General features: G+C 38.2%; 2 protein-coding genes across 3 annotated transcripts in view; one reads left to right on the top strand and one right to left on the bottom strand.

Moving 5' to 3' along the window:
- Positions 1-25,836, top strand: part of SERINC5 (serine incorporator 5) — a 207,361-nt gene that overhangs the window by 73,350 nt on the left and 108,175 nt on the right. The gene's annotated exons all lie outside the window — the stretch shown is intronic.
- On the bottom strand, positions 13,754-14,905 carry SPZ1 (spermatogenic leucine zipper 1). The gene has a single exon (XM_030846793.2). It carries the CDS (start codon positions 14,903-14,905, stop codon positions 13,754-13,756), a length of 1,152 nt encoding a protein of 383 aa, XP_030702653.1.

The raw sequence follows: 25,836 nt of genomic DNA, 5'->3' as shown, positions 1-25,836 counted from the left end.
ACCACTACAAAGATGGATCATGTTTCTCAGGACAGAGAAAGAGCGTTTTAAGCTTCTTTCAGGCCTTGGAAGGCAATAGGAAACTACAGGGACCACCCAGTGGTAGGAAACCAGAGAACGGGGGCATGTCCTGAAGTCAGTAGGAAGAATAAGGTGAGACTCATGCCCGAAGCTGCCTGGAGCCTCAGGGCCCAAAAAACAGTAGCTGGGACCAGGCTCTATAGCAGCACTGCAGAGTCTTCAAAGCAATGACAATGATGCAACCACCGAGGACAAAGAGCCAGTCCTAACCCATTTTCTGAGAGGCAGGAGCCCAGAATTCTTGTGTAATCCTGGGGAGCGAAAGGAGTCCTCAGATAACTGAGGTTGACTTTCCCCCTCCTCAAAGTAGATACATGTGATTTAGGGAAGTAAGGGTTTGTGACTTTTTGTACCCTACCATTTAGTGCCCATTAAGTATGGAATTTAATCTCTCAATAAAGAAGACTGAAAAAGAGCAGGAATACTTCCCTCTATAGGAACATCCCCAATGATCTTTATTAGTACTTTCTGCTCCTTGGGTGTTGTAGCCAGTAATCTTTAATTTATTCCTTCATCGAGAATAGACTCTAAGAGGCACTAGATGTATTTTTTTCTCCATATTGTATAATTTGTCTTAATATTGATTTCATCCCATCTTCATTGGATAAATAAATCTCAATAGAGACACATGGCTTTTCAGGTGCTTACAATATAAATTAAACAAAAAAATCTGACAAACAGGTTAAAGAAAAGTATGCACTAAATGGAAAAACGGAACCTTTCTCTCTATGCCTCTCCTCTTACAGGGTGACTGCAACAGGTGCTGAGTTTACAGAGGAACTTAGCTTATTTGGAACCTCATTCCCTCCTTGGTATTTTCTCCTTATTTATGATTCTCTCTCTCTCTCTCTCTCTTTTTTTTGGGGGGAGGGGTTGGTGTGGCCATGCTGCATGGATTTTGGGACCCTAGTTCCCTGACCAGGGATCAAACCCGGGCCCTCCAGCAGTGAGAGCATGGAGTCCTAACCAGTGGACTGCCAGGGAATTCCCTATATGATCATCTCTTTATCAGTGTCCTTTTAATGCCAAGAGCTCCTAAGCAGGCCATCTGGGCTTTAGTTATCTTGATGACACTAAATTTCCTCATACACTTTTTTCCCAAAATGGGGCTTTCATTCTTAGCTTTTTATCTGTTTTTGCAGTTTTGTTGATGGCCTATATCCCCATTAAGTCCATTTCTGAATTTTTCCTATTGTCTCTTATTTCAAGAGGTCTTCCAATGGAGGCATTGGAAGATCTCTTGGATTAAGTATAACTTTTCTAATTTAGTACACACTGGCTCAACAGACTCTATTCAGCCTCAAACGGAATGACGGTCTTTAGACTAGCAAGTTTTGTGTTTTTTTTAACATCTTTATTAGAGTATAATTGCTTTACAATGGTGTGTTAGTTTCTGCTCTATAACAAAGTGAATCAGCTATATGCATACATATATCCCCATATCTCCACCCTCTTGTGTCTCCCTCCCACCCTCCATATCCCACCCCTCTACGTGGTCACAAAGCATCGAGCTGATCTCCCTGTGCTATGTGGCTGCTTCCCACTAGCTATCTATTTTACATTTGGTAGTGTATCTATGTCCATGCACTCTCTCACTTTGTTCCAGCTTACCCTTCCTCCTCCCTGTGTCCTCAAGTCCATTCTCTATGTCTGTGTCTTTATTCCTGTCCTACCAGCAAGTTCTTGAAAGCAGAGAAAGTATTTTCACCTGAAAAGCACTGGTGGTGATCACATTGCTATTTGCATAATCTTTGCCCATAAAGCTGAAAGCAAAGGCTCTTCCATGAACCCGCTTCCTCCCCTTCCCCTTCTGTAGGAAAGAGCTGTTGGCCCTTACTTTCTGCCTCCATTTCCTCCAGTTAGGACTCCACCCAATTACTCCACTGAACTGCTCTTACGGCTGTTGTTAAGTCACAGTGACCAAATTGCTAAATTCAATGGACGTTTACAGTTCTCATTTTATGTGGTCTCTCAGCATTTGATACACTTAACCATTCTCTCCTTTAAGCACTCTCTCCCTTTGGTTCTGTGGCATCACACTGACCTGAAGTCTTCTTCAAGACTCCCTTGAACCCCCTTCTTCAATCAGATTATTAGATGCTGGAGTTCCTCAAAGCTCTGTACTAAGTCCTCCTTTCCAGATAACGCTAACCTAGATGATCACATCCACTACCATGGTTTAATGACCGCTTATATGCTGATGACACCCAAAGCCATATCTTGGACAATGTCCAGCAGACAGTTGGATTCAGGATCTCGAGTTCAGAAGAAACTCAAGATCTCTTATCCAACTGTCAGCTGGACATTGTCAAGAACTATGAATGGTCTGAGATTTTACCCTACTTTCAAGCTAACTAATTAACATGTCACAGTTTCACAGGTGCTGGCTGAAGACATGAGACTCCTGGGTCAGAAACAAAGGACTTTATTACTCATAGCAGAGGCAGCATGAACCTCATATTTCCATCTGTTTCTTTGTTCCCCAAGATCCAATGGGGGTGGTAGAGAGAAAGACTCAGATAGATTCTGCACATGTAATCGATTTATGTCCCAGTTGAGGAAATTTGAATTTAGGAAATCCCAATCTTTAAAAGTTGCTATTAGCTAACCTACCCAACCTTTGCCCTGGAGGGAAACACTATCTTCATTATCCTAGACAGCAAACATACCTGCTGTTTGTCCTGGCGGGAAACACTATTTGAATCTTGCAAGGCTGTTTGCTATACAAATATCCTTGAACAGGTGATTCAGTAAAAAGCTGCCACAAGACCACAAAAATCCAAGATGAATTGCTCTCAAAACATCTTTCTGTCTCTCTGTTTCTTTAACATATACCTTACCTAAGGCCTGGTGCAAAATAGGTGCTTAATAAAAATTTGTTGACTAATATGCCTACATATTTCTATTTTAAAGGTAGACATATAGAACTTTCACTTATGGAATTATTTTCTTTTCAAATATATGCCCTCAGTTGTTTGTGCATTGTGGGAAACAGCAAAGAAACAGAAATTTCACATCCAAAGGCTGACTCATTATATTTCTTTCCAAACCTGTTTCACCTCCTAGCTTAGTGAATGGAACCCAGGGCTGAAGTTGGAAACTTAGGTCTTATCTTTAGCTCCTTCCTTTTCCTTACCCTCACTCTTCCAACTGCACATATCCTCACCGAGTCATACTGAATATATAGCCCATGAGATATGGAATCTCATGTTCATCCCTACTTTTTGGCCCTGCTATATCTATTCTTTAGTTTAAGCAGTCTTTTGAAGGGTTTGAGGTGGGGTGTCTGGGTTAATGCAGGCTTGGGTACTAATGAGATCACATAAGAAGAGATTAGAGCGAAGAACAGAACCCTAAGGAAAGTCAGTGCATAAGGAGCAGGATCAAAGGTGTCAAGGGACACATAGACCACAATTAAAAAAATGATTGCAAAATGCCAATGGATTCAACAATAAGAAAAAAAATCAGCAAGAATTCTAGTGTAAGGAAGGGAGATGACACCAGAAAATAGTTGATAAGAAGTCTTTGTAAGGGGGGTCTACTTGGAGGAAAGACTGTGAGAGCTGATGTTCTTTAAAAATTTTTCCCAGAATTCTACCTTCAGTACACTACAAGAAGACTTAGTAGCTTTCGTGTAAGGCTTATTCTTGTTATATTCTTGTACTCACAAGATCCTGCCATACAGATAGTTTTATTGATAAAATTAAATAATAGGGCAATAATCTCAACTGAAATATTGAATATAATAAAATTATAATTTAATAATATTTCCTAACATTCTTTAAATATTAGGAAAACATTATGAAAAATAATGTCCTTCAATACTTAATAAAAAGAAAAGTTTACCAATTGCTGTACAGCAATCATATATTCAGGTTATGATTTTGGTATTATAGGGAATTTTCAAAAGTCTCAAATCAATAATCTAAGCTCCCAACTCAAAAAGCTAGAAAAATAAGAGCAAGAATAAACCCAAAGCAAACAGAAGATAGGAAATAATGAAGAGCAGAAATCAAAGAAATTGAAAAGAGAAAAATTCAATGAAACAAAAAACTGGTTCTTTGAAAGTATCAATAAAATTGACAAACCTCTAGTAAGACCAACAGGGAAAAAAACAGAGAAGACACAAATTTTCAATATCAGGAATGGGACAAGGGATATCACTGCAAACCTTAGAGATGTCAAAAGAATAATTAAGAGGATAATACAAACAACTCTACACATGTAAGTTTGACAACTTAGATGAAATGGATTAATTCCTCAAAAAACACGAACTACCACAACTCACTCAATATGAAATAGAGCATATGAATAGCATTATAACTATTAAGGAAATTGAATTCATAATTTAAAATCTTCCCCAAAAGACTCTAGGCCCAAATAATTTCACTGGAGAATTCTACCAAATGTTTAAAGCAGAATTAACATCAATTGTACACAATCTCTTCCAGAAATTAGAAGAGAAAGGAACACTTCCCAATTCACTTTATAAAGCCAGTGTTACCTTAATACTGAAACCAGACAAAGACAGTACAAAAAAGAAAACAAAATACCAATATCCCTTATGAATATAAACAAAAATTCTTATCAAAATATTATCAAATATAATTCAGTAATATTAAAAAAAATCCCATGACCAACTGAATTTATTTCAGGGATGCAAGGCAAGTTCAATATTCAAAAATCAATCTATGTAATTCACCATATTAACAGGTGAATTTTTTTTTTTTTTTTTTTTTTTTTTTGCGGTACGCGGGGCTCTCAGTGTTGTGGCCTCTCCCGTTGCGGAGCACAGGCTCCAGACGCGCAGGCTCAGTGGCCATGGCTCACGGGCCCAGCCGTTCCGCGGCATGTGGGATCTTCCCAGACCAGGGCACGAACCTGTGTCCCCTAGCATCGGCAGGCGGACTCTCAACCACTGTGCCACCAGGGAAGTCCTAACAGGCGAATTTTAAAAAATCACATAGTCATTTCAATTGATGCAGAAAAAGCATTTGACAATATTCAACATTTATTCCTGATAAGAACCCTCAGGACCCTGGGAATAGAGGGAGACTTCCCTACTTGATAAAGAATATCTACAAAACTCTACAACTAACCTCATATTCGGTGGCAAAAGGCTGAATGCTTTCCCACAAGTTTGTGTCTTCCAAGACACAGCTGCCTACGAGGAGGAGCCAAGCCCAGCCTGGCAACAAAATAAAGGTATTTTTAAAAGCTCATAACAAGGCAAAACTCCTATGTTAATAATAAATGCATGAACTCAGAAGATTTCAAGGCTGAAACACAACTAATGACTGGACGTTAGCTAAGAACATTATATTGTCTACTAGTTGCTTTTCATAATTAAGAATTATAGGGGACTTCCCTGGCAGTCAAGTGGTTAAGACTTTGCTTTCCACTGCTGAGGTGCAGGTTCGATCCCTGGTTGGGGAGCTAAGATCCCACATGCCTCGCAGCCAAAACACCAGAACATAAAACAGAAGCAATATTGTAACAAATTCAATAAAGACTTAAAAAAAGTTATAGGCATATTTGGGTGTATGCGTGTTAGAGGTGCCAATGTCCTCTTTTTAAAAATAATTTTCACCAATGAACTTGGTGTTCAGAAGACACTATCAGAACATCTAATTATGGTCATAACTGACAGCAATATATTTGGAATACGATGACTGGTTAAAGTTGCCATTCTCTTTTCTTCCTCAGAGGATTGTCCCTTTTAAAAAAGTGACTTAAAAATATGTTAGAATATTAGATAGTGGGACTTCCCTGGTGGTCCCGTGGTAAAGAATCCACCTTCCAATACAGAGGATGCGGGTTCGATTCCTGGTCAGGGAACTAAAAGCCACATGCCATGGGGCAACTAAGCCCCCGTGCCACAACTACTGGGCTCTCATGCATCAAAGAAAGAACCCGCGTGCTGCAAGTACAGAGCCCAGGTGCTCTGGAGCCCGCATGCCACAACTAGATAGAGAAAATCCACACGCCACAACTAGAGAGAAGCCTGCACGCCACAATGAAGAGCCTGCACCGCAATGAAAGATCCTGCATGCCTCAATGAAGATCCCGCATGCTGCAACTAAGACCCAATGCAGCCAAAAATAATAATAATAAAGAAAATAAAAGAATAGTAGATAGTATTTTACTGTTGACAGAAATATATAAGAAAAACAATGAAAAATGATAACATTATAAAAATACTTGTGTAAACACTATGTTTATTTAAGATATGTAAAACTTTAGGTGGTTAGTTTTATTAAAATTCTTAGATTAATGAGAAAATATGCTTCTTTTGATTAGATATTGTAATTGATATCAGCCCAGAGTTCTGACCAAAGATGTCAAAAACCATCTCTGCATGCTGATACATGTAAATTTAGTTCATTTTAATTTCTATACTATTACTTTTCAAAATATAGCCCAATTTAATTATTCTTTACTGATAGATTAGGGTTTATTTCCCACAATACTGCAATGTTGCAAAGAATATTACTGTACAGTCTACTTTTGCTCATGTGCAAGAGTTTCTATAGAGTTTATAAGTAAAATTGCTGGGCTATAAGTATACTTTCATTATAAGTTTTTTCCTATGAAATATATCAAACACACAAAGGACAACATATGATGTCTATGTATAACTTAAAAAATAATACTTAAAGTCATAGCAGTGTATTTACTGACCTGATTAATAATGTTTGGGTTATAAAGGAAATAATATAAAAATATTTTTTAAAACTAAAATTAATAATAATGAAAGCATTTCCTATGAATATTTATGATCTACATCCACAGTATATACAGGGAAATTTATAGCTTTTAATATTTTTTTTGAGGAAACAATAAGGGTTAAAAATAAACACAGCAAGGGTTCAACTCAAGAAATTGAAAAAACACAACAAAACACTAAAAAAACGGGGGCATCAAAATAAGGACAGAAATTATTGAAATGGAATAAAAAAATAATGAAGAAGATTAACAAACCCAAATCCAGTTTTTGGAAAAGACTAATGTGGTAGATCAAGAAAAAGGGTAAAGATACAAATAAACAAAATAGGATATTTCCCCAGAAAAGTCTGAGAATTACTAAATGGTACGTTTCTCTTAAATTAAAAAAAAAATTCTTAAAATAAAAATAGAATGCAAATATCAGCACCTACTTCCTCATAAGATGAAGCTTCATAACAGACCAGTGCCAACCAAAATGCTGTACAGTATGCTTCCCTGTGAGAGAAGACTTAATTAAATATGGATTAGTGGTTAGTGGTTTCTTCGAGAAAACTGTAATTGTTAGAAAAGAACACTCAACTGACTGTGACACTCCTATGATGAATCTTTGTCTGAGGCCTTATTTGTGTTAAGAAATATTTTAAACATTACTTTCTACATTGATCAGGTTTGTGGGAGAACATTTTAAAAATAATAATGATGATTGCGTGATGATGATAAATCCACTCCTCTACTTCACTTTGATCTGGTATACTTTTCTCCTTTATGTAAAATTACCTTTCTGTTTTACTTTCAAAATATCAATGACCCCAACTCATGGACATCTTGTATACCTGGATTATTTGCTATTGTTCCCTTCCTTTTGGGGCATGCTTGCTTCTGGTTAGTTTCTAATTCTCTCATCTAATATGTTCCTACTCCTCAGAGAGCAATAAGACCTTAGCTGAGAGAACCAGAGAATCTTTGACCATTGGTCCCTGGTCCAAAAGAAAGTTACTATCTCCACCTTGTAAAAGGAACAGATGAGTTAGGACCCAGACGAGTTAGGATCCAGAATCACCTCCCTCTTTGTGCAATGCTTCTTTCATTATACCATCCTTACTTTTTTTAGTATAAAGCTTCTCATAGTTTTCTTATTGGAAAAATTAAAAAGTGCCCCCAAAGCATAGACATGGAAAAAGGAATGAAAATATCCATAATTGCAGAATCCTTGGACAACCAACCTAAATACATTGATGAATCTCTCTGTCTAGATCCAATTCAGAGATTAAAGAAAGAAATATGAAAGATAAGAAATTAAAGAAATTTAGAAGACTTTTATCCATGATATAGGTAAGGACTTCTTAAATAAAACATAGCTACAATTAAAAGGGAAAAGTTTAATTAACTGGGCTACATTGAAATTAATAACTTCAGTTCAACTACCAAATGTAAAATAGCTAGCTAGTGGGAAACAGCTGCATAGCACAGGGAGATCAGCTTGGTGCTTTGTGACCATCTAGAGGGGTGGGATAGGGAGGGTGGGACGGAGACGCAAGAGGGAGGAGATATGGGGATATATGTATATGTATAGCTGATTCACTTCGTTGTACAGCAGAAACTAACACAACAGTGTAAAGCAATTATACTCCAATAAAGATGTTAAAAAAAAAAAAAAGAACTTCAACTCACCAAAAGAAACCACAAAAAAGGAAAAAAGCCAAGCCGCAGAATGGGAGAGAATGTTTGCAACTCATAATTGTCACAGGACTAGTGTTCAGAATACATAAAAAACTCCTATAAATCAATAATTTGAAGCAAAAGATAGGCACTTCATGAAAAGTGAAACACAAATGATTAACAAACATAAAAAGTTGACTAAACTCAGTAATCAAGGAAATGCAAATTAAAACCACCAAGAGGTACTATTACATAACCATCGAATTAAAAAGTCTGACAATACTAAATTTAAGTGCGACTATAGGGCAATAGAAACACTCTTACAGTAATGAATGTCACGTAAATTGGTACAACCACTTTAGAAAACAGTATGACGTGACCCAAGGGGTGGTTACATAGATTTTTAATTTTTAATCATTGGTTAAATTGTGCCTATAAGTTTTATGTATTTTTCTGTATATTTCATAATTTTTTAAACAGTTAAAAGGTAGTAAATAAACTCTTATTTTGATCTGAATGGAAACCAAATTTTAAAAAATAATATTTGGCTCATGGAATATATTTTAAAGGGGAAACAAGGTACTTATTTTTACTAAAATATCACTATTATCAAGAACTTTTAAAAAAAAATCTGTGGAACTGCTATGGCTTGTTGGGGAAAACTTTTAGGGATCCAAGTACTTTGAAATCAAGAATCTAGTTCATTACTGTGAAGAATTGATTGGGAAAAATTTATTTGACAAAGAAGTTTGTATGGATTTTCCCTTCTTCCTAAGAGGATTATCCAAAAATATATATCTTGAAAGTTACTATTGGTGTTGGACAGAAGTATACTGATGGTAGGGCTGGACATCTACAAGTTTCAAAAACAGTTTGATTTTTATTGGAATTTGACCCTCAGGTATGAGAAAATATAGGGTTAAAGAACTCTGGACTAGGTCAATACTAATTATTGTTCCAGATTTTCACTAATTTCACACCTTGGCTTTTCACTGCCAACAAGTGATGGCCTAAAGATCCTTCCATGTATAAAATGCCATGATACTTCTCCAAATAAATTTACATTAACTAAAAGTATATAATAGATTGTTATCCACTGGAACCCACATGAAACACCTTTAAAAATACCTTTTCAGAAATTTTCATTTACATGTTTAGGAATTGGATAAAAAATATATATATGACCTTGTGGTAGAAGAACAATTTTATCACACATATAAAATCTTAAAGTCAATACCAGATCTAGAGGGTCTGATATAACAGAGATCACTTGCTGTATCTGACAATTAAAAAGCTGTAATTTATTTTAGCAAAAATTTTTTTCTTGGTAACATGTAGCACATATTTGGTAAAGTATAGAATGAACTGCACAATGTTTTGTTATCCAAGATGGCTGGAAAATAGAATAGAGTAGATGGTAGTTTCCATTAGAGGGAAAGGCAAATGGAAAAAGTATGTGATTCTTTTAGTAGCCCCAATACTGTTTAACTGGAAATCTTTTTTTTTACTAAGGGCTGTAACAGGAAAATTTTGTCTCTTAGATAATTTATAAAGTGATACATATTGCAGACATGAGAAGGAAATGTTTATGGAGTAGGGAGCAATATTTCAAATTGCATATTTTATACTTCCAACATATGAAAATTTCTCATGCCCTATGCTTCATTCATAATAGAACCTGTGGTGGAGGTTGTGATTGTCTTTGTTGGGTTTTTAATATTCATCTCTCTTTTATCCTGAATGCACACGTGAGATTTTTTAATCAGAGACAGATTATTATTACTTACATAATAATAATTGTGCTAGTTCCCCTTGCTCCAATTCTTACCCCTGGAGAGAGATGAGAACCAGATGTCACCCTACATGCAACAGGGCCTGTAATATAAGGGAGGAATGATGAGAAAAGGAATCCAGGCTTTTATGTAGAAAAGAAAGGCAGCTGTCCTTCTCTCCCTCTAAAAGGAGGGAGGAAAAAAACCCTCTGGATCCTGAGTTCTCACTATAACCCTTTTATAATGTATTGGGTTGGCCAAAAAGTTCCTTTGGGTTTTTCTGTAACATTTTATGGAGAAACACAAATGAACTTTTTGGCCAATCCAGTAAATCTCTCCAGGGGTTATATAAGTCCAGTGTCTCCAGCTTTATAACCCAGAAGAGTCTCCCAATCCCAGGCCTCACCCCCAATTTAAAATGTTAACACACATCTCTAAAGTTAGGTAAGTCTTTTGAACACTCATTATCTATACGGTTGGAAAATATCTTCTAGAGCTTGCTTGTAGTCCAGGATCTCAAGTTTCCATAAAATTTGCTTAGAATGCCCTAACTGTGCAGAAACAAAAATATTTTCTCTCCACCTCACAGGGTTCCAAAAGTAATTCTTCTTCTGCCTGGGCAACATGGTTATCCAGCTAAAAACCTCAGTTCCCAGTTGCTTTCAGGTAGGTGTGGCCTTGTGACTGAGTTCTCACCAATGGAAATTTTACTGCTGGGTATGGTGCTACATCAATCTAAAGTTGAAACTATGACTACCTTGAGTTTGTATTGTGTGCAACAGATGTTGCATATTGCAGTGTTTCTCTCAAAAATTTGAAAATCCTGCAGTTCTCTTGTTTGTTGTGGTACCAGGAGAACATTAGTGCACAGACGAGGAACTAGAAAGTTAGACCCTTAACATTTGACAGATAAATGACACTGACAGAATTTGTTAGGTAATGCATATGAACAAGCTGAAATACAAGAAGTGATTGTTTCGTTCAACTATGCTGTAATTTCTCATTTCATTCATTTAGCATCTCCTATGTGAAGTTCCTGTTTGGAAATGGAAAAAGACAAAGTCTGAGGCTAGAGGGAACACTCATTTTCTTGAATATAAAAAAGTGAGGGTTAGTTGTATAACCAAATGGGCTTTTTCAACAAATGAGAAATGAGTTACTAATTCTCTCAGATTTCCTCTACGTGAGAATTTATTGATTTCACCTTCATTCCTAAAGGATATTTTCACTGGGTAAATAATTCTGGGTTGACATTTCTTTCAGTTCTTGAAAAATTTTCATTTCCTTCAAGCCCCTGAGGTTTCTGATGGGAAAGTCACTGTCATTTGTTCCCATCATTGTTCCCCTACATCGAATGAGTCTTTCTCTATAACTGCTTTCAAGATTTTCACTTTGTCTTTAGGTTTCAGAAATTTGATTATGAATGCCTTGAACTTCTTTGAATTTATACTATTTGAAGTTCACTCAGTTTCTTGAATGTGTAGGTTTATGCCTTTCACTAAATTTAGAGAATTTTCAGCCATTTTTTTCGGTGAATACTTTTTCAGCCCACATTCTACCTTTTTTGGGGGGACTCTGATGACACCAGTGTTAGATCTATTTTTATTCCAAGTGTCTTGAGACTGTGGGTTTCTTTCAGCCTATTTTTTCTGTTGGTCAGAATGGGTAATTTCTATTTCTCTATCTTCATGTTGATGGAATCTTTCCTCTGACATCAGCATTCTACTACTGAGCACATTCATTGAGTTTATTTTACAAATTATATTTTTCATTTCTACAATTTCCATTTGTTTCTTCTTTATATTTTCTGTTTCTTTGCGAGAATTTCTATTATTTTTGTTTTTTCAAGTGTGCTTGTAATTGTTCAATGAATCATTTTTATAATGACTGCTTTAAATTTCTTGTCAGATAATTCCAACATCTGTGCCATCCCATTGCTGGCACTTGTTGATTGTCTTTTCTCATTCAAGTTGAGATTTTCCTGATTCTTGATATGATGAGTGAGTTTTCTATGTTTTCTGGACATTTGGGGCATTGTGCTTTGAGACCCTGGATCCTAGCTAAATCTTCTCTTTTAGCAGGCTTTGGCTATGCTGTGCCAGCAGGGGGAGGGTATAGGAATCTAGGCTACCTATGTGGCCTTCACTGACATTTTACTCTGCTGGGAGAAGGGGCTCAGGGAGGAGCACCTTGTTACCATCAGGTGGGAGTGGAACTCCAAGGTCCCTTCTCTGACACCTCTGTATGTACCACCCTAGAAGAAAGAAGGAGGAGTGCTTCATTACTCCCAGGCAAGTGTGAAAGTCTAGTGTCTCTGCTCAGTATTTGCTGATGGGGCTGAGAGTGGAGGCATGGCATTTTTTATGCAGTTTGGCCAGAGTAGGGCAGTTTTTTAAAAAGGTTTCTGTCTTGCCAGACTGTTTCCTCATCCCTTAGCAAGAGAACGCAGGCTTGTGGGGGTGGGTGCACGTGCATTTTTTGTCTAAATGCATTGGCATTTCTGGGTTATCAGCTCCCAGCATATATAAGAGACAAAAAGGAAACTCAGGGAACTTAACACTATGCTGTTCTTTAAGTCTCAAGGTCCCTGGCCAGTACATCTCCTTATCTCCATCTTTCAGGGTCATCTTACATTCATTTTATACATAATGTCCAGGGTTTTTAGCTTATTTAATGGAGGAATAGGGAGAAATGCTTCTGCTCCATCTTTTCTGGAACCAAAAAGTTCAGTTTACTTAACAGAAGATACTGCTTTTTTCCCTGAATAACTCTACTGCCCCCACCTGGAGTAATGAGAGGAATTTTTCCAGCACAGAACAAAATCTAGACACACATCTATTCTTCTAAAGAAGCCAAGGTGTCCTTCCCCAAGGGCCTCTGCTGCCTGGTATGCCCACCATTTACTAGTTGAGGAGAAAGAAAGGAATATTAGTAACAGTAGATCCAGGGAATAGGGAGATTTATGAGAAGAGAAAAACTTTTTAGGGGTGGCTCATCAGCTTTTTATTTTTTTTAACTCAACTACTGCCCACACTTCAGTGGATAATATCAATAAATAGGAAAAGGAATATGCATTTGAAAAGGGAGCTTTAAAGGTTCACAGTTAAAGTGTTATGTACTTTTTCCCCCAGAACTTCCTCCCCAAGGTAATGATTAAATAAATAAAGAAAAAAAAACCTTTCCTTTGTTTGTTGTGGTTTTTATTTAGATCTTTACTTATTTGGACCTGTAAATTCTCACTTTTGGTTTAAGTGTCATAGGATCTCTATCTAATAACTACAAAAACAGATTGTAAAGATGACAAATGTGACCAAAAGTTGACACTGATGGTCATTAAAGACCAAACTTACCTAACCGCTGAGGTAATGAATAATGTTAAATGTTAATCTTCTTGTTCTATAGCTATTTCTTGGTTGAAACGAAAGGTCTATCCTAGGTTTGATGATTGACATGCCTGGAGCTGGATATACTGTCGTTTTTTAAAGAACTGCCTTTTCTTCTACTTTTGGTATTTTCTAACTTAGGCTGCTGGCTGGCCTCTTTTTTCCTACAAGAGCTCTTCTTGCAATATGAGTATTGAACAAATTATTACGAGCTTTCCTTTTATGGCAAACATCCAGGCTTCTATAGAATTGGTCTCCTTTTTGAAACATTTCTTGCATGTTTTGCTTATGTATTTTGACCTTCTCTGCCTCTGATAGCTTCTGTTCTTTCTTGTTCTGCTCATAGTTTATCTGAATTGGCTCCCCTTGTAGAGGTCCCTCTTTCTGATGATGGAATTCCTTGAGAAGCTCTACCCTCTGCTCTAAGATTTGGCATTCATTCTCCAGCAAAGCTGCAATCAACTGCAGTGAATATGTGTCTTGTTTCAGTTTCCTCACTTGTTCTTCCAGCTCATGCTTAGCTGACACCCCATTATTCGTTTGAGTTGGGGAATGGGCGCCATTATTTTCAAGAGTTTTGATGTCTGTCTGAGATTTCTGATAGGATTTTATTAGTTCACTGAGCTCAGTATGTTGCACACTCCAGTGTTTTGCTTCCTGTAGTAACTGCTCCATGTTGTACCTCAGTTTGATATTTTCTTCTTGGACAAGAGGAAATCTGTGCTTTGCTTTTTCCTTACTTAGTTGAGTTTCATGAAGGGCTCTTTTTTCTTCTGAACAGTTTACCCAATCCCTTGCACAACCTTGCACGGTGTCCTTGGAGTTCTGGTTTTCCAACATCATCTCCTGTTTCTTTGAGTTCTGTTCTTTCCCTAAGTCCCAACTAGCAAGTAGCTTTTCCAATAGTACTTTATTTATTTTATCAAGTTCTCTGATTTTTTCTTTAAGTTCTGACACATCCTCAGAGATATTGGTTTCCTCAAAAGATTCTTTTGTTTCTATGATCTTCTCTTCATAACTTGTCATATGTTTAACAATATCTTTAATTTCTTTTAAGAGGTTTTCAAACTTCTTTGCAATTCGTTGTTCAGTTGCTTCATGGTCACTGTTTTTTAGGGAAGGGAGAGAACTGCAAGAAACAGGGGGAAGTGATCCAATTTCAAATAAGGCAATGATAATCCTAGGGTGCAAAGACTCTTCATTGAGATCAGGAGACTTAAGCATTTTGGAGAGGGTGGCCACTTCCATCTCAGACTGAATTAGTAGGGCTGATGACCAGGGCATGAGCAAAGCAGAAAACCTTAGAGATTCCAGGAAGGGAGGGTGGTGGTCCTCTGTGCAAATGGGTAGAGAATGTGGAACTAAGCAGAACTCAGAGACCAGAGTTAAGGTCTGAAACCAGGAAGATGATGTTTAGGTGGAAGGTAACATCTTACACAACTTAGGGGGAAGGAGGGTGGGAAAGGAGACCAGGAACTAGGGCTCCATCTCTCCTCCTCCAGGCTTCTGGTGTTTATTCCTTGATCCTGGAAACCAGGTCTTTATTCTATCACTGAACCATTGTGGCCTGTCCCCAGATTCTGTTTCCTTTGAGTCACAATAGAAACCTCTTAAACTCCCACCGGGTGTCTCAAAACCTAAAGCTACTCCCCACACCAGAAAGATCTCTACACCAGTCCTTCCCTTCCTTACTTTTCTAGGTTTTTATTCATCTCATTCAGTGACTTTCATATTCATCAGATTCATTGACTTTCCCCTCATCCCCACCATACACAACATGTTGTCAACTGTGGTATGTTTTTCTAACACTTAAGTGCATGGCTGAGAGAAGTCGTCCCTGGTGAGGGTACCCATTCTTTCATAGCACCTGGAGCCCTTATTGGTTCCATTCTAGGAGAGATGCTACTGCAAAAGAAAGTCATCCTTACAAAATAGAACCCCAAAAATGCTGCAATCTTTCTGTGATTTTAGGGAAATAACATCAGGAATTGCTCCATTAAAAAATATGCTAATGCAGTAAGAGAATGTCTGAATGGTTTCTTAACAACACAATTACAAATTGAGACTTTTCTTGGCTTGGAATGCAGGTATCCTTTTTTTTTTTTTTTTTTTTTAAATAAATGTTTACTTACTTATTTGGCTGAGCCAGGTCTTAGTTGCAGCACGTGGGATCTTCATTGCCGCATGCGGGATCTTTAGTTGCGATATGTGGGCTCTTAGTTCCCTGACCAGGAATCAAACCCAGGCCCCCTGGATTGGGAGCATGGAGTCTTAGCCACTGGACCACCAGGATGCCCTGAATTCAGGCATCCTTTAGGACAGGCTTAGTAAGCTTGCTCCTGAATCATTTACATCAGGGGATATAAAAGTTTAATTACTCTTTACAAGAACTTGTTTAAAATGGCATAATTTACCTAAAGTATTTGAAACAATTAAATACTATAGTGGCTTATAGAAAAGTAATTGAAGAGTATTAAACCAAGTGTACTCTTGTCTCTTTGTCCTTAGGAGTCAGGGCCTTGAGAATATTAAGTTCAACCAAAGAAAACATTCCTTAGGTGAGACTTTTTCTTGGCCTTCAAAATCTTGCTAGCAGGCACTTTACTAACTAGAAGTTTGCTTCTAATCTTAAAGGAAAACTCATTATCTAGCAGTTTGTTTTTTTTTTTCCTTAGAGAAGAGAAATTTACATTTTTTTTCTTTCACAGCTCCCAACTCACTTTGACTTTGACTCCCTGAGTGTCATGCTCATCTTCCAGCCAGCTGGGCTCAGAGCCATCACCTCATGACCATCCACAGATGCAGTTGTGCTGGTCTTGCTTTTTACTTGAACAAGCACTTTTCTGACCCACACACAATGATACCACAGAGGCTAGAGATTGCCCTTATGCTTTAAATCCATCTCATAAGGTCCAACTTTGATTGATATTTTGGTTTTTCCCTTTGACTCAAGCCATCATTTAAGATACTTTTTAAATCTCCAGGACAAGGAAACTTTTTTTTTCCTGATTTGGTAATTAATTTCTAGCTTTATTGTGTTGTAATCAGAAAATATAATATTTCTACTTTTGAAATTGATATTTTCTCTTTGGCCTAATAGATTAACAATGTAATGGTGATTTTCTATTTCTCTCATTCCTTTTATATTTATTGATTAGAGTTATTTTGTAAAGAAGAGCTGTCTCTTTTCCTGTATTTACAGCTCCATTTTATTCATTCACCTATGTATTTATATACGTATGGACTCACAGATATTTTATTTGGGGGAGGTTATAAATGAATACTATCATTTTCTTACTCAACTATGTGTGAATAATTTTAACATGATGGATTTTTTGGTACAATGAAGTATATTTTCATTTCATGTAATTCTACTTGCTCAGTAGTTTTTTGTTTTGTTTTGTTTTTGTTTTTGTTTTAACCAAAGCATAATAACAGCTCAGTAATGATGGCTATTCAAGGGTTAGCGTCTTTATATTTACAAGGCACTCTATGCAGGGTGTGATGTTAGACATAATGCCGTATGACTGCTTTTATAGGTATTATTGTACGTGTGTAGCCATTTTAGAGGAGAAATGGTCTGAAAATGTGAAGTTTTCAAACAAGCAAAATGTAGATGTAGCTGGATATGTCTATTAACACTCTTCCTCAGTCTGTCTTCTCTTTGACCACCAGGTGGTGCTGTGGGCTTTAAAAATTACCATATAACCTCCCCCCCTCCCCCCACCAGTTCCCCCCGCCCCCTTTTTTTAAGTATAGGACTCTAGAGTGAGTGGAACGATGGAGATATTCCCATCCACAGTCTTATTTTATCAGAGTTTTAGAGTGGAGATTCTAAGTGACTTGCCCAAAGTTACAGCTAGTTATGATGAGAGCTGGAATTAGAGGCCACCCTCCTGCCTTAACTCGTTAAACTTGCCCAGGAAGCCAGGTAGACTGTGGAAAATTTTTCAATTTCTGCTAAGGGTTTAGTAGAAAAAGAATTACGTGGAAGAACAGGTTTTCACAGCTGCTGAGACTGGCTTGTTTTGCAAGAATGTTGGCAAACAAACCTACATAATGCAAATGGTATTTTGACTGACGAAAATGGAAAATGTGACCAGAGACTCGCAAGAATCTAACCTTGTCCACATTTCCCTTAGAAGCAGTATTCAAGTATCGGCTAATTCAATGTTGGCAGCGACCTTATAGAACAAAACTGCTGCAAATAATGACAGTGGCTGTATGCAGGGGAAAATTTAACAAAAAAAGTGCAAAACTTACTCTCTGCAAACTACAACATATTGTTGAAAGAAATTAAAGATCTAAAGTGGAAAACCTCTCATGTTCATGGATTTGAAGACTTGATTTGTTAAGATAGCAATACTCCCCAAATTGATCCACAGACTCAACACAATCTCTATCAAAATCCCAGCTGCCTCTTTTGCAGAAATCGACAAGTTGATCTTAAAATTCATGTAAAAATTCAAGGGATCCAGAATTGCCAAAACAATCTTGAAAAAGAAAAACAAAGTAGGAGGACTCACATGACCTGATATCAAGACTTATTCTAAAGATATAGGAATCAAGACAGTGTGGTATTGGTGAAAAGATAGACACATAGATAGATGGAACAAAATAGAAAGCTCAGAAATAGATCCATACAATTATAGTCAACTGATTTTTATCAAAGACAGAAAGGCGCTTCAACAAATGGTGCTGGACAAATTGGACATCCATATGAAAAAAAAGCAATAAATTTTGACACTCACACCTTACAAAAAAATTAACTCTAAATGGATTTTATACTTAAATGTAAAATGCAAAACTAAAATTTATAGAAGAAAACATAGGAGAAAATCTGTATGACCCTGTATTTGGTGATTAGTCTTTGGATATGACGCCAAAAGCATAATCCACAAAAGAAAAGTTTGATAAATTGGAATTTCTCAAAATTAAAATATTTCATTCAGTGAAAGATACTGCTGAAGTGAGTGAAATGACAAGCCACAGACTGGGAGAAAATATTTGTAAATCACATATGAAATGAAAGATTTGTATCCAGAATACATAAAAAACTCTTAAAACTCAACAATAAGAAAGGAAAAAACTCAATTTTAAAACTGGACAGGAACTTCCCTGGTGGCACAGTGGTTAAGAGGAGAACACAGGTTCGAGCCCTGGTCCGGGAAGATACCATGCCGCGGAGCAACTAAGCCCGTGTGCCACAACTACTGAGCCTGTGCTCTAGAGCCCACGAGCCACAACTACTGAAGCCAGCATGCCTAGAGCCCGTGCTCCACAACAAGAGAAGCCACCACAATGAGAAACCTACGCACTGCGACTAAGAATAGCCACCGTTCGCCGTACCTAGAGAAAGCCTGCGCGCAGCAACGAAGAACCAACACAGCCAAAAATACATAAATGAAAATAAATAAATAAATTTATTTTTAAAAAATAAAAATAAATAAAACTGGACAAAATATCTAACCAGAACACTTCACCAAAGAAGATATATGGATGGCAAATAAAGCATTGAGCATAACAAGATGCTCAATATAATTTGTCATTAGGGAAGGCAAATTGCAAAACAATGAGATGCTGTCATCTCATTTGAATATTAAAAAAAAAACCTCTGACAATAGCAAATGCTGTCAAAGATTTGGAACAAGGGCTGTGGGAAAGCGAAAATGATACAGGCACTTTGGAAGACAGTTTCTTATAATGTTAAACATGGACTTACCATATGACTTAACAATCATGCCCCTAGGTATTTACCCAACTGAATTGAAAACTTATGCCTATACAAAAAGCTGCATGTGAATGTTTTTAGCAGCTTTATTCATAATCACCAAAAACTGGAAGCAACCAAGATGTCCCTCAGTAGGTGAATAGATGAACAAACTGTGGTATACATGATGAAAACTATTCAGCAAGAAAAAAGGAACATGCTATTCATCCACAAATTTACATAGATGGATCCTAAATGTATTTTACTAAGTTGAAAGAACCAGAATGGAAAGGCTACATATTGAATGATTCCATTCATGAGACATTCTAGGAAAGGCAAAACTGTAAGGATGGAAAACAGATCAATGGTTTCCAGGAGAAGAAGGGGTTAACTAGGGAAAGCACAGAGTATCTCTAGAGTGATAGAATTAACCTGTATGGTACTGGAGTGATAGATATATGACTCTGCATTTCTCAAAACTTACCAGCACAGAGTAAACTGTAATGTATAAATTTTTTTTCTAAATCAACCAAGAGGTCAGAAGACACAAGGGGTGAAACGCAGATTGTGACAATGCTTAATGACTTGCCTCCAAAGAGTAGAGTATGGAAAGAAAGAGCAAAAGTAACTTCACAGTGAAGAAAGCTGGCAAACTCTATCTGGGCCTATTAACATCATCAGTGTTGAGTCATGTCAATAGCATGTACCCCTTCAGTGACTGAAGTTAACATCACGGGTAATGGGACAAATAAAACTTTCTGTGGCTCCAGAATGCAATGAGAAAAGACACACCATCACTTCTGTGGTATTCATGGCCAGAAATGCGTAATCTCAATCTGAACATGAGAAAATATCAGAAGAACAAAAATGGAAGGACCGTTCTGTGAAATAAATAGACTCTACTCTTCAAAAACTCAGAGTCATGAAAGCAAAGAAAGACTGGATTTGTTTGAAGGGGATTGAAGAGGCATGACAATTAAATGCAACATGTGATCCTAGACTGGATCCTGAACTGAAAAAAAATTGACCTTTAGAAGACATGAAACTAAATTTGAATGCAGTTTCTAGGTTGGAACCCAGGCATCAGTACTTTTTAAAGCTCCCAGTAGATTTCCACGTGCCGCCAAGTTTGAGAACAAGTAGAGTCCTTCCTCTGTTTTATTTTTTAATGAATAGATTTATTTTTTATTTATATATTTTAAAATAAAAATTGTGGATATATTTAAGGTGTACATCATGATGATTTGATATACATATACATGGTGAAATAAGTAGTAGAGTCAAGCAAATTAACATATCATCTCCTCACATAGTTAGCGTTTTGTCCAGTGAGTGCACCTGATATCTATTCTCTTAGCATATTTTCTGGTTGACACAGTATTATTAAGTATAGTCATCATGCCTACACATTAGATCTCTAGACTTATTTGCCCTGGTTTTCAGTTAGAACTCAATGCTTGCCCAATTAGACCAAGCAGTTTTCCAACTCCTGCATATGGTGTTTGAGAATCCCTAGGATGTTCTGAAGACAGATTGTCAAGATGACATGCTATAAACCTAACATTGGCATACCTTTATGGAAATTGATAAGACTAATGACTATAAAACTACATTAAAAGAATTGCACAGAACTTGAATTATGTAAATAACCGATCTTCCCTCACAATGATGTTTCTTGGTCATCAATTCTGCCTTCTTTCTTAATTTTTAAAGACAAGCTTCTATCTCTAGAGCAAAAAGGGCCAACAGTGAAATCAGTCCAAGAATAAAGTTAAGAAGAACCTGAGTAGCTTGTCTCTAGGTGTCAGATTTCAGCTGTTTTGCCTATCAGGATGCCAGGCCTTTTCACCTCCTGAAAGACCAGGCTTTTTACCAGCTATATTGCACTATTTACATCTCTACAAGATAAAAAAGAGCACTGCATCCTCACCCATCCTCCAGCTAAAGCCCCATCTCTCTTGTCTTTCCAAGCAAAGGGCTGAACACTATTTTGGTTTCCTCACTCCTGCTCACTCTTCACACCGCTAGAATCTGCCTTCTTGCCCCAGTACAAAGCCCACTGTTTCTACTGAGATTCCGTCGATGTTCTTGAATAAACGCTTTTTGGATTCTTGCAAGCCTTTGGTTAATTTCCGAGTTCTAAAAAGTTGATTTGGACTTTTTTTTTTTTTTTTTTTTGTGGTCTGTGATCTTGTTGCTTACATGGAGGAGCGGATTTTCAGAGGTCCTTATTCCACCATCCTTAATCTAAAACCACTCATCATCTTCCCCCTAAGCCCCAGACTGCCCTTCCTGCTTGGTTTCTTGTCTCCTTAAATGGAACCACAGAGTTTCATAAACCGGAAATCTGGAAATCATCTTTGACTCCCCCCACCCCCTCCTTTCCTCCCTCCCTCCTCGGATCCAATCAAACACCAAATCCCAATCATTCCACTTTCTAAACCTCTCTCAATCCCATCTCTTTCTTCTCAACCCCACTCTTATTACCAAGATCCCATTACCATCCCCTCTCCCTTTAACCCCCACCTCTAATGGGTTTCCTTCCCACTCTATAGCCTCCATTATACTACATGCATATGGATCATTTAAAAGTGCAGAATAGGGACATCTCTGGGGGTCCAGTGGTTAAGACTCTGCGCTCCCAAGGCAGGGGACCAGGGTTCGATCCCTCCTTGGGGAACTGAGAGTGCACATGCTGCTCGGCCAAATAAAATAAAATTAAAATAACAGCTTTACAGGGACTTCCCTGGTGGTGCAGTGGTTAAGAATCTGCCTGCCAATGCAGGGGACACCAGTTTGAGCCCTGGGTCGGGAAGATCCCACATGCCACAGAGCAACTAAGCCTGTGCGCCACAACTACTGAGCCTGCGCTCTAGAGCCCACGAGCCACAACTACTGAAGCCCACGTGCCCTAGAGCCCATGTTCTGCAACAAGAGAAGCCACCGCAATGAGAAGCCCGCGCACCGCAATGAAGAGTAGTCCCCGCTCGCCGCAACTAGAGAAAGCCCGTGCACAGCAACCAAGACCCAACACAGCCAAAAATAAATAAATAAAAATGTGGAATATTGGAGGATAAGCGTTCAGGCTTGGGACTCAAGTTGATATGGGTTCCTATGCCAATTTTGCTATTTAGTAGCTCTGGGTGTTTGGGCAAATGATTTATCCACTTTGTGACTCAGTTTCCTCACCTCTAACATTGAAATAACATTGATTCTTAACTCATAGAATATTTATGAGGATCAAGTGAGAAAAATCCTAGTATTTATTACATTGACAGACACGTGGTAAGGACTCAACATATGATAGTAATATGTTATTAAGACTAAAGTTTCAACTTTTTTTTTTGCGGGCCTCTCACTGTTGCGGCCTCTCCCGTTGCGGAGCACAGGCTCCGGACGCACGGGCTCAGCGGCCATGGCTCATGGGCCCAGCCGCTCCGCGGCATGTGGGAACTTCCCGGACCAGGGCACAAACCCGTGTCCCCTGCATCGGCAGGCGGACTCTCAACCACTGCGCCACCAGGGAAGCCCTCAACTTTTTAACATGACTCATAATGTACGATAGCATCTGGTAGGGGTTTACCCTTCTACCGTCTTCACTTATAACTCCCTGCTTACCTTATTGGAGCCATTAGAAGTTTTATTTTCTCATATATATGAGAACATAGAATGTTCTCTCTCAGTTCTCACCTCTCAGCTCTCAGCCTTCAGACACATAGTACTCTCCTTCGGAAACTCCTGCTGTTTCTCTAACACAACAAACATGCTTCTGGTTCAGCGCCTTTGCACGGCTATTCCCTCTGCCTGGGAGGATCTTTCCCAGATCTCCACATGGCTCACTCCTTTTTTCCATTCATGTCTCTACCCAAATGTCATCTCCTTATGCAGCCTTCCATGATCACCACATGTAAAGTGGTGCTCCCGTGACTACCCCTTCAATCTGCTTAGTTGTCCTTTGTAGCCCTATCCCTACCTGGCATTATGTGATTACTTTCTAATTTCTTTTTTACCTACGTGTTTTCTCTGTTAAAATGTAAGCTCTACAAAGGCAAGATTTTTGTTTTGTTCTTTGTTGTATTTCTGACATTTTTAAAATCTCTGACTCATGAAAGATACTTAAATATTTGTGGAATGAATGAATACATGTGAGATCATGGTGAGTTTCCCTGGTAAGATTTACTGATGAAGCTATACCAAGATGCAGATAAGAAATAGATACTAGTTCAGATACCTGAAATGGCCTCCTAGGATCAGCTATAGGACCAATGACAGACAGAGGTTCACTTTTACAGATCTATGCCATTACGACAAGAATAAGAGATTCCAGGTAGAAACAATATCAATAAAATAGAGGCTTTCACTAGTTTCAATGGGTGGACCAAAAGACTGATCTTGGATTAGTAACTCTCTCTTTTAAAGTTTCTATCATTATGGTATTCCTGGGGTTGGTTGGACATTCACTGACTTTTGAAAAATTATTGTCCTTTGACGCACACATATTAATATCTGCCTTGGGCTAGCAGCTTGCATCTTCTCGCTAGAGCTCATTCTGCAGTATGTGCAATCAGCCAGCTGTCATGACCTTTCTTATCATGAAGGGAAATCTGGGTTTCGTAAGATCTTTGTTTTCTGTACTTCATCCTCCGCTTCTTGAATTTTCTGCTTATGGAATCTTACTTACTCTCTAGCTGGTATTTCTGCTCTTTCTCTTCCTTTTCTTATTCTTCCTGAAATAGCTGCTTTGGAAGAATGCTGCCTTTCTGCCCAGGAGTTTATTAAGAATATCAGCTTTCTGATGCAAAGTTTTGTAGTCATTTTCCAGTAAAACTTTGGCTTAAATAAGTCAGCAAGATTCGTGTTCCAACATCTCTGTTTTCCAGCCCTTGCCGAGTTAACATCTCAGCATTTAGTTTAGATTGGAAATGGCCTTTATCTTTTTCAACTATTGTTAACAAAGGCTCCTTTCGTGAGCCATCTATCATCTGTTTTTAACTTCTCAGTCTGGTCACCTGCCAGCTACTCCCGCTGCACAATATCATTACTCAAAACCTGCGTTTCATTTTCTTTGTGAGCCAGACCACTTGCTTTGTCTTTTTGGAAATTTCTGACGATGTTTGATTATATCACTCAGCTCCTTTCAGTTTTCTGCTCCCAGTTGTAAGTGTCCAAGTCTCTTAAGTCCAGTATATTCTTTTTTAACCCTTCGGAATCCAGGTTTTGTCCCTTTACTAAAATTAACTTCATTAAAGGCTCTTTTCAACTCTGAAAGTTTGCAAAAGTCCTTGTAAAAATGGGTAATATTTCCACTGAGTTCTTGCATTCTAATATTTTATCCCGGTTTTTATACTCCTGTTCTTGGGGCCTAAAATAACAAGTGGATTTACCACTGGCATTTGATTTGTTCCTCCAAGCCCTTTGATTCCATCTTTAAGGCCATTTCGTCAAAGAGATTCTTATTTGTCTCTTGGGTTCCCCCCAAAACATCTTTGTAGCTTTGATCAGTTGATAATCTGACAACTCTAAGAATTTCTTTTTTCCCCCAAGAGGCTTTTAAATTTCTGCACAGTGCCAGTCATTTCATATCGTTTTCTCTTTATAGACAGAAGCATTCCCCCTGGAAAATGCCAAAGTAATTACTTCTTAGTAAGACAGTTATGCTTATAGATTCCGAAGGCACTTATTGAAAATCAGGCTATGGAGGCTGCAGTGGGGGACCGTGATGAGGCAGAGAAGAGAGAATGCTGAGGCCAGCAGGCGCCAAAGATAGGAGCCTCGGCCCAGAACGGGCAGTGGGTATACCAGATGAAGCAGATTCCTGGCAGAGCCAGTTGAGAAGAAAAGTCCAGGAAGAGCTGGAGCTCAGGATTCATTGGTCCCCCAGGACCTCCTGCTGTACAGAGTCTGGGCCTGACACCCAGATCTTAATTCCAGAATCAGGCAGGGCTGGTCCATCTCCAGATCTTATTCCAGCCCTGCCATAGTCAGACTCTCTCCTCAGCAGTACAGGTAGCCCAGTGGCACCTGTGTAGGAATTAGAAACAGACATTCCTTCCAGGATACTGTCCTGCTATCTGCCTCAAGATGGTTGTAATAAGTGCACAAATCCACAACGAGTAAGATGTGACTGGTACCCACTGAGTCATGCCATCGCCAACGGGCACAATCAGACAGAGTGGTCTGCCCCTCCTGCACCCTGCGGTGGGACCTCCTTCTCCAGAGGCCCCTCGGGCTTCTCTAACTCCCTACGCTAGAATGATCCTAAAAACAGGTATCGCTTTCCTTCTGGGAAGGTCTCCAGTTCATTTAAGCCCTCTGCTGACCTCCTTTCCTCCAGCCTCTGCCGCTATTGCTACTTGAGATAAAAGGTAAATCCCCGAGGTTATGAGTGTCCATAGAAGCCCAAAATATTTAAAGGAGATAGTTAAGCTGCCATAAGAAATTGATGGTTTAATACTAGAAAATCTATCAGTGTAATTCAACCATCCTTGAATTATTTTGGAATCAT

Source organism: Globicephala melas, chromosome 3 (genome assembly GCF_963455315.2).
Source record: "Globicephala melas chromosome 3, mGloMel1.2, whole genome shotgun sequence".
NCBI lineage: Eukaryota > Metazoa > Chordata > Mammalia > Artiodactyla > Delphinidae > Globicephala > Globicephala melas.
This window is presented reverse-complemented; position numbering and strand designations above follow the sequence as displayed.